The 10,033-nt window shown below is 45.2% G+C and overlaps 1 protein-coding gene across 1 annotated transcript; it reads right to left on the bottom strand.

Annotated features, from left to right (window-relative positions):
- Nucleotides 1–6,191: 6,191 nt before the first annotated feature.
- Nucleotides 6,192–9,988, bottom strand: LOC128103142 (RNA binding motif protein, X-linked-like-1). Its single transcript, XM_052727220.1, has 2 exons — nt 9,875–9,988; nt 6,192–7,687 (listed from the first exon to the last, which is right to left on the bottom strand). The coding sequence occupies exon 2, from the start codon at nt 7,536–7,538 to the stop codon at nt 6,372–6,374; it is 1,167 nt and encodes a 388-aa protein (XP_052583180.1). The 5' UTR covers nt 7,539–7,687; nt 9,875–9,988; the 3' UTR covers nt 6,192–6,371.
- Nucleotides 9,989–10,033: the final 45 nt, after the last annotated feature.

Here is a 10,033-nt window from a genome sequence, read left to right as displayed (position 1 = left end):
CCAGATGTAAGACCTATCAGGGCTTGCTCTTGGACATTCTGGGCTCTAGAACTGAGAAACAAATGTTTGTGCTCACCAACTCACCAAGGGTATAACACTTTTGTTACAGCAGCCTGAGGCTTAAGACACTTTGTTTGAATACTTTTCTGTACATTTCTACCTCTGGCAACTTTAACCCAATTCCACTTTGATAGAGACCACTCACATTGTTCTGGTGGAAGCTCCACCTCAACTCCCCTCCCCACAAACTCTGCCCTGTCTCAAGCCCGCCAAACACTGCTCCTCCCCGAGAGATGCTCAAGATGCTCACTCCCACAAGGTATTTAAACTGTACCCCAGAAAACACACACATTTTTTTTTGTTTGTTTGTTTTGGTTTCTCTTCCCCATCCTCCTCCCCTCCCAGGGGGCCGGAAGATCATCTGAAAATGTTTTACCCATTAACACAGGGCTTTTTCTAATTACGTTTGATTTGGTATGATTTGGATTTCTGCATAGGCAGAGAGGCTTATGGGGTGCAGAAACTTTTTACATATCACTAACTCCTAGGTTTTACCTCCAGTTTCAAGCGCCCTCTGTGAATCTCCTAGCCAAATGCCTGATATCCCCCCCTCCTGGGGCGGGGGGGGGGGGGGGGCCCGGCGACATTTCATTTCAACATTGTTTCACACAAATTTTGCATTCCCTTGTTTCTTTTATCTTTTTGGATGATATCAACATTTACCTGCACTGATGGACAGCTATAATCTAGGAGTCATCCTTGATTTCTATTTCCCCTCATTCACCCGAATCCAATCTAGCAGTAAGTACTGTAACATAACTAGTGTTTTTTTTCTCACCTCTACTGACTCTTTACAAAAGACCACTAGGATCTATCCTTGGATCCCACCTCAGTAGTTCCTACTTTAAAATTCCTTCTCCACACAACAGCTAGAGTGATCTTAAGAACAATGCTCCTCCTGTGCTTAACCATTTCCTACACATTTTAGAAAAATCCCATCATCACATAAAACTTAAATTTTACTATTTGGTCTATAAAGGCTTCTATACTGATTCCTTTGGTCTCTGCTTCCCCCTCCTTCCCCACAACCCCACTCCTGCCACTCACTAATTTTGAATTATATTAGCCTTCTATTTCTTCTATAGACTGTGGTGAGCAGAATAATGCCCTCAAAGATGTCCATATTCTAATTCCCAGAACTTGAATATGTTTCTTTACATGGCCAAAGAAACTTTACAGATGTGATGAAATGAATCTAGACTTTAAGGAGGTAAGGTATCATCAGCACGTGCCTAGTTGAATTAGCTTCCCAATGATGCCATGAAGGAGTATGAATCAAGGACTGCTTAATACATTATCTCCCTGTCCTGAAGGCCTGAAGCACAAAGCCAAGGTGTTTGTAGGCCTTGCTCTTTAATTACTCTAAGGGATTTCCCCTGCCTCTTTGAGCTCCTGGTGTTTGCTACCAGTTCTCAGTTCTCCTTAGCTTGTATCATCTTAGCCTGTGCCAGCCCATCGACACAGTCATCTTTTTCTGTGTCTTCATAATGTCTCCCTCCATGTGTGTTCCATGCTTATCCCAGTTCCTTCATTTTAACTCAAACACCTATCTGGAGCTATTCCAAATAAAGCCACATTTGGAGGTACAGAAGGCTGGAACTTTAGCATATGCCCTTTGGGGAACTTATATTGCCCATAACACCAATACCATCAGAAGGGTTTTCATATATGAAAGGGCTGGGCATGGTAGTACACATCTTTAATCCCAGTTCTCAGGAAGCAGAGGCAGGAGGATCTCAGTGAGTTCAAGGCCAGCTGGTCTACATAGCAAGCTCCAGGACAGGTAGAACTACATAAAGCAATGATTCTCAGCCTGTGGGTCTTGACCTCTTTGAGGGGGGAGTGAATAACTGTCACAGGGGTAGCCTAAGACCATCGTAAAACAGATATTTACATTAATATTCATAACAGCAGCAAAATTAGTAAGTAGTAATAAAAATAATTTTATGGTTGGGGGTTACAACATGAACTGTATTAAAGGATTACAGCATTAGGAAGGTTGAGAACCACTGACATAAAGACCTCATCTTAACAACAAAAAACCCCAAACCAATTAATCAAAACAAACAAACAAACAAAAAATCAAAGCAAGAGGCTAGAGAGTGAGAGCCAGACTGATCCCTCCGAAGAAAGACTCAGTGGCTCCTGGCTACTACGAAGCTGGAAGGGCAGAACACCTGGGCATTCAGGCAGCTATAAAGGCAATTCTCCTTGAGAACCTTCAGCCCTGCTGGCAGGCTGATTTGAGCCCAGTGCCACGCGTTTAGACTTCTGCGATTCAAACCTGTAAAATACTAGAGCACGCAGCCACTAATCTCATGGTGATTTGTTACAGTGTTACCAGCAAGGCAGTCCACAGGACAAAGGCATGGCTACTTTACTCCTCTCACCCACTACAGTGGTCTGTACTCACCTGAGCACTTACAGCATGGGGGGCTTGTCCTGGGCTTGGAGTCTCTGCTATCAGGGCTCTGCTACCGACTGCATATTTGTGAACACCCTCTCTAGTTGGTACCTTTAAGTCACAGCTCCCCAGTGTGGTGGTGATATTTAGATAATGGCCTTTTGGACATGAGTAGGTCACTAAAGTGAAACTGTTTTAGGAAGAGGGGCAGACATTTGCTTTTTTTCATTCTGTGCTGTGTGAGAATGTAGCAAGATGCTCACTCACAAACCAGACAGTGGATGCCTCATCCAGACAGCTCTATGGGCACCTTGAGTCTGTACTTCTCCAGAGTGAGATGTGAAAGTCGGCTGTTTAAGTCACCCAGTCTATGCTGCCTAAACTGATGCAGCTGTGATACCCTATCTCGTTTTCTTTTTATTATGGCCTTAGTACTGTTTGTAATTTTCCTGATGTAACTGTTAGAAAATGCAAAGAAAACTGAAGCATATCTTGTCTCTCACCTTGTAAGCTCAGTATTTAGTGTCTGGTACACAGCAGAAACTCGACAAATATTTGCTCAATACATGAATGTGTGGCCATTTATTCCAATGTAAGAAAGTGCATATGCACTATGTCACTTAATCCCAGGCTCATGGGATAGAATTCCTATTAACATTCTATCAGATGTAAGAGTATCAAGTATAATGGCATAGGCTTATCTGCAATAATTGTTTATAGATGTTATGTAAAGAAAATGAACTCTAGTCAAAGAAATGAAATAGCCAGTGTAAGACAGAGTTTAAAAAATAGACTGGTTTGGTGCTACAGGCCTGTAATCCGTTACTCAGAAGGCTGAGGGCAGGAGGATTCCAAGGATCAAAGGCTGCCTGAGTCACTTAGTAAGACAGTGCCTCAAAATTGAGAGAGAGAGAGAGAGAGAGAGAGAGAGAGAGAGAGAGAGAGAGAGAGAGAGAGAGAGAAAGAGAGAGAGAGTTGGGGATGTGGGAAGGGGGAGTGTTGGCTTTCAAACATGTGACGCTACAGGTCTAACCCCCAGTACAAGCACACAGACAAAGAACAAAGCTTACAAAGGAGGTACTGGTCTGGCAGTGGTGGCACATGCCTTTAATCCCTGGAGGTAGAGGCAGGTGGATCTCTGGGTTCAGGCCAGCCTGGACTACTAGGGCAGTGTCAGTTACACAGAGGCACCCTGTATCAAAGCAAAACAGCAACAAAACTCAAAACTAACCAACCAACCAACCACCAAAGTAGGTATTTACTAAATACCTACAATCTACAAAAAAGTCTCATAGCCAATTTGAGTGAAACCCCTCACGTAGCTAGAGCTTTTACTTGCCTTTGTGTAACTGTTCACATGCTTCAAATTCCTGGGAAAGGCTTGACTTGCTCAGTTTCCCAGTTACTGGTCCCCTTAGAGGAAGTGACAGGCGACTGAGTCCTCCTGTGTATACTAGCAATTCTTGTACTAATCACTGAGTTCCATGGACTTAGTTCTTCTTGAACTAGGTCTAGACTGGACAGCTTCTATAATAACGTCTTCAGCAAAACTGGTCATGTTATGTGCTGATTTACAATTTTTTGTTTTTATAGTATCTGTGGACAAAAGCCAAACCCTAATGATAACACCAGAGGTTTCTCATGATCTGCATCCTACCCAGCTCCCCACAAGCCTTTCCCATCTCTGGCTGTCTTTTGAGTTTTATAAAGTCAAGCTCCTCCTTACCTGCGAGTTCTCCACATACCCATCAATCCTGCAGGTCCAGACAAGACGACTCTTAACATCTTCTTTCCACAAATCCAAGTGTTGGCATTTAGCTTCTTGTGTGTGGTAAGATTGCATGTGTCTGTGTGTAGGACAGAGGTTGATGCTGGACGTCTTCGTTGCTCTCCACTGGGGTCACTGTCGCACCCAGGGCTCACTGTTCTGGCTAGTCCAGCTAACCAGTTTGCCCCAGGGATGGATCCCTGTCCACCTCCCAAGCAATGGGATTACTTGTGTAGCCGGCAACACAGCCCACATTCAGTTTTTCTCATGAGATAAGCTCCCTGAGGTCAGCTTCACATACTGACTGCTCAGTACCCAACTCACCCCTGGCATATGGTAGAGGTGCACTTTCTTCACTAAAAATACTTGGGATAGCTTGTATGTATCCTCTCATATTGCACAGAAACAAGGCCCAAATTCCTACTAGTTAAGTGAGCTTCTGGGAGGGAACTACAGTTAGTACTGAGGTGGGCTGGCCATGATGGCCAGAGTCTTTCTTTGTTTTGACTTACATGAATGACCCCTTTATGTTATGATGTAGCATGAGGCAATAACCAGATGCTAGTACTATGTCCTTAGACTTCAGTCTTCAGAACCATGAGAATTCTTATGAATTACTAATCCCAAGTTTTTTGAAACAGGGCCTAATGTAGCCGAAGCCTTGAACTTCTGATCCTCCCAACCCAAGCTCCCAAGTACTAGGGTTATACTATACTCAGTTCACACTCAAATTTATGTGCTGCTGGTGTTGGAACCCAAGGTGTCGTGCATGCTAGGCAAGCATTCTACCAGCTGGGCTACTTCTCCAGTCCATATCAGAGGTACTTTTTTTTTTCTTTTCTTTCCCGGAGCTGAGGACTGAACCCAGGGCCTAGCAAGCACTCTACCACTGAGCTAAATCCCCAACCCCCAGAGGTACTTTGTAATAAGGGACCAAAAGAATATTTACTGAGTAAACAACTCATCTTGTCTTTCTGTTTTTGTGTCCATTTTTGCCTGAAAGCAAATGAGGTAACGCAACACAAAAGCCTCAGAAAAAATGATAGCCAGTAGTGATGCTAACACCTAAAATCTAGCCCTGGGGAGATGTAGTAGGAGGATCATTGTGTGAAGCCAGCTTGGGCTACGGAGTAAAACCCTATTCTCCCTCTTCTGGTCTCCACAGGAACCTACATACGAGTGATGCATATAAACTCACAGGAACTCATACACACATAAATATATAAATCTTAAAAAATATTAAACAATGCAGCTGGGCAGTGGTGGCACACGCCTTTAATCCCAGCACTCGGGAGGCAGGGGTGGATCTCTGAGTTCAAGGCCATCCTGGACTCACTACAGAGTGAGTTCCAGGAAAGGTGCCAAAGCTACACAGAAAATCCTTGTCTGGGGGGGTGGGGGAATCCCAGCACTCAGGAGGCAGAAAGAAGTACGTGGATCTTTGAGTTCAAGGCCAGCCTGGTCTAGGGTGAGTTCCAGGTCAGCCAAGGCTACACAAATAAACTCCGTGTCAAAAACCAAATAAATAAAAAACAGGAGAGGGAAAAGGGAGGCTCTTGAAGATTCCCAAAGAAATGTCGAGAAAAAAAACAAAATGAAAACAAACCAGTCAGCTTTATGCCTTTGCTTTCTTGTGTTCTGGGCCAGTAGCCCTTCAAGTTTTTCACAGAGGCTTAAGTCAGAAGACACCCCGAGATCCTAAGAGTTGCACCCCCCACCTCCCCCTCTACTACCCCTAACAGCTTGTCTGTATAGGCAGGCTAATTTATCCAGGACCAAAGGATATCTCTAGAGGTCCCTCAAAGATTTTAGAATGGCTCACCTCATTTACTGGTGGGGGGAAAAAAAAATCAAGACAGGAAATTGTCTTTAGGGACACTTTTACTTGGAAAATTACAACACTAGTACAAGTCAAGTCTTACACATTTAACATTTGCTTATTGAAAGCAATTCATAATATCAAAATTAATCATGTTTTACTTTTATCCTCACAAGAACACAAAAATGATGAAGGGGAACTTAAAACAGAAAAATTTAAAAAGGTAACACAACTTTTCTTAGTAGTCCTTGGGTAGTTACGACAGAAGACTTTCCATCTTTTGTTTCTTTGAATGGAGACCTTGATCCAAAGTCTTGGTTCTAGTATCTGCTTCTGCCTCCCCCTCTATCAGATCGGCTTCCTCCACGGCCACCTCCTCTTGGTGCTCCTCGGCTTGAACTGCTGTAGGAATCACGTGGAGGAGGGTACCCCCTTTCCATAGAAGGGGGGAGCCCCCGTTCTTGTCTGCCAACACGATCACGGCCACTTGAGTAGAGATCACTTCTGCTGCTTGAGTAACTATCTCGACTTCCACCGTAGCCATCACGTGAGCTGCTGTAATCATCGTAGCGACTGCTTCCTCCATAAGATGGTGGTGGCCCTCGTGTAGGGGGTGCGCTGCGTGAGTTACCATAACTCTCATACGAATCTCTGTAGGAACCTCCACTTGGATGATCTGAATAGTCACGATCCCGACCATATCCATCTCTATCACCATAGCCTCTTGATGGGTAGTCGTCACGTGAACTGGAATGACTATAATCACGGTAGGTATAATCTCTTGGTGGTGGTGCATAATCTCTGGTGTCACGGGAGCTTGGGTAATCTCTGCTTGAATAGCTGTCTTTTGTAGAATATCCATCATCTCTTGGGGACAAATAAACATCTCTGCGAGATGGCAGGGGCTCCCTTCGTGGAGGGCCTCCATAGCTATCTCTTCCACGTGACACTGGGGCTCTTCCTCCCATTCCGCTGCTGCTTCGAACTGGTCCTGAAGGCGTTGATCTTTTAGGAGGGGGACCCCCGCTTCGTGGTGGTGGTCCTCTTTTTACTGGAAGTGGTCCCCTAGAAGAACTCATGTTAAAGTTCATGGAATAGCCACCATCATCCATGTATCCTCCACGCGAAGGGGGTCCCCTAGTTCCTCCACTTCCTCCTCGAAGACCTCTGGGAGGGCCCCTGCTTCTTGGAGGTGGAGGTGGTCCACGTCTGCCACTTTCAAATGATGGTTTGGTAGCTTGCTCCACCTTGATGGCTTTTCCATCCAAGGACTTTCCATTCATATCTCTAGCTGCATCTTTAGCATCTGCTGGGCTTTCGAAGGTGACAAAAGCAAATCCTCTTGATTTGTTGGTTTCGCGATCTTTCATCAAAAGTATTTCTACTATTCGTCCATACTTGCCAAATACCGCTTCAAGGGCTTTCTCATTTGTTTCTGTATTAAGCCCACCAATGAAGAGCTTTCCTGGGCGATCTGCTTCAACCATCTTTCCTTCCAGCTCAGAGTCGGAGGGGACTGTGAAGGTCTCAAGCTCCTAGAAGCTCGCTGAATGGATCTTCCAAGTAGCTCGCCGGTGACAGCTGCTGGGTCTCAGAACAGAACAGAAAAGCCGCTAGGACTACTGCACACGAGCACCTGTGAATATTTTTGTATTAGTTTCCTCAGGCTGCTGTAACAATGCACTGCAAATGGGGGAGGGATTAAAAATATTGATTTTCTTATAGTTCAGGGACTCATTAAGTATGAAGGTGAGGTTTCTATCAGAAGCCTGAACAAAAATCTGTACCTGGCCTCTATCCTAGCTTCTAGTGGTAGTCAGCAGTTCTTTGGATCCCTTGGCTTACAGATACCTCAAGCCAGTTAGGGCTTTCACCTTTATGTGGTGCTTATACTCCACCTATCTCTCATGCAGACCTTCACATTACATTCTTAAAAGAACAGTAGTTATTGGATTTGGGACCTGCCTGAATCTAATATAACCTCTTCTTAGGTATTTATACCTACAAACGTCTCATTTCTTTTTTTTTTTAAAGATTTATTTCTTTATTATGTATACAACATGTATGACCAGAAAAGGGCACCAGGTCTCATTACAGATGGTTGTGAGCCATCATGTGGTTACTGGGAATTGAACTCAGGACCTCTGGAAGAGCAGTCAGTGTTCTTAACCTCTGAGCCATCTCTCCAGCCCCAACATCTCATTTCTAACAGAAGTCAAATTGTGAGGTTCAGGAAGACATGCCTTTTACAGGGAACATTACTAAACAGTTACTTAATTTGGAGAAAGAATATAAGCTCATATAATTCATGTAACAGAATCTGACCCATCATTCTGGATTACTTGGGTAAGTTCTAAATCCAAGGACAAGTATCTTTGTAATATATGCAGAAAAAAGGCAATGTTGACAATGGATGCAGAATAAATGATGTAGTCACTAGAGACATACGCAGGGGAATGTGATACCAAGCCAGCAGACACTGGAGCATCACAACCTTAAATCAAGGAGGCCAGGGGATGCCAAGAGCTACAAGAAACTGAAAAAGGCCTTCAGAGAACACATGGCCCTCTAACACCTCCACTTTAGATTTTCTTCTTCTGCAACAGTAAAATAACCAATGTCTACTGTCTGGGTGCAACCAGTTTTTTTTTTTTAGGGGTGTGTGTGTGTGTGTGTGTTGGTATTTGTTATAGCAGCCCTAGCAAACTAATACGGTCCTTGACAATACGATTTTCAATGAACTATTGTTAAAATAGTCTTCTATGAATTAAGATTCTGTTCTAAACAGATCAAAGTCTCTAGAATGAACTTGTGAGCAGACTTACTTAAGCCAGCACCATCTTTGTGATGGCCTTTTGAGGCAGATTTTTTTTTGAACTGAGAAAATTACTGTAAGAAAATTATGTTATAAATTTTACTTCCCAAAACTCCACTTACCTTGTGACTGCCTTCTATTAATCTTTTATCACATTTCATGTACTTCTTTTGCCTGGAAATTGTTTAATGTCTCCCTATTAAGTTCTTTTTATCTTGAGATTAGCTTTTCTTCATGCTGCCTGATGTATAATTACAATGGGGGCTGTGCAACTGGGAACTGATAGCACAACTGCTTAAAGCAGCTTAGTTTTTGGATAGCGAGTCATGTCAGCAAGATAAAGTTAAATAGAGCAAATTGCAAGCCGAGTCTCTTTCAAGCTTTGAATGCATCCAGAATGAAAGTCTGGTATAATCGCTTTCGAACGTTACGTTCCATAGTAAACTATTCAAGTGGCTGATACCAGGCTGCTTCAAAATGTCCCACAATACTTTGTTCCTTTCTTTCTTTGGGTGCATAAAGAGGAAGGGTAGATGCTCGGAAGACCATTCGTGAAACTATGTCATAGGTCGCCAGAATGCAATGCAAGGAACCGGGGGCCGGATATCAGACCCTCCACCCTGGGTCTCGACCCTCACTGCTTTTGTTCTGAGTTCCCGGCCCCCTCGGCCGTCCTGTTGCTTTAGTGCTTCTGCTCCGGGGTCGGGCAAAGGCCCGCACCACGCGGCCTCCGGAATCGCCCGCCCACGCGCAGCACACGGGTGGGGAGGAGCCTGGGCCGCTCTCTCACCGCCCCCCCAGGGAAGATTTGCCCCATCCCGGCCGTCCTCCCCACTCCCGGGGCGGGTTTTGGCCGGGAAGGCGGTCGGGCAGAAAGGCCCGGGCAGGCCACCGACCTGGCGGGAAGGCCCGGCCCGCCTTCCCCGCCTTCCCCCCGCCGCCGCCGCTGCGGAAAGGCGGGAGGCCTGCCGTCCCGGACGTCTGCTCCGCCACCGATTTTCAACCTACCCCCGGGGCTAACGCTTCCCCAAGTAGGAAGCCGCTTTCCCGCGCCGGTCGCCACACGCGTCTGCCGCCACCGCTCCCGCCGAGAACCAGAGGCCGCGAGTGCCTCCCCTCCCCCCGCGCAACGTCAACGCGACGTCGGCCGTCGTCGTAATGCTCCGA

Source organism: Peromyscus californicus, unplaced genomic scaffold (assembly GCF_007827085.1).
Source record: "Peromyscus californicus insignis strain IS unplaced genomic scaffold, ASM782708v3 Scaffold_8__1_contigs__length_139910024, whole genome shotgun sequence".
Classification (NCBI taxonomy): domain Eukaryota; kingdom Metazoa; phylum Chordata; class Mammalia; order Rodentia; family Cricetidae; genus Peromyscus; species Peromyscus californicus.
Note: the sequence above shows the minus strand (reverse complement) of the source record. Positions and strands in the feature narration are given on the sequence as shown.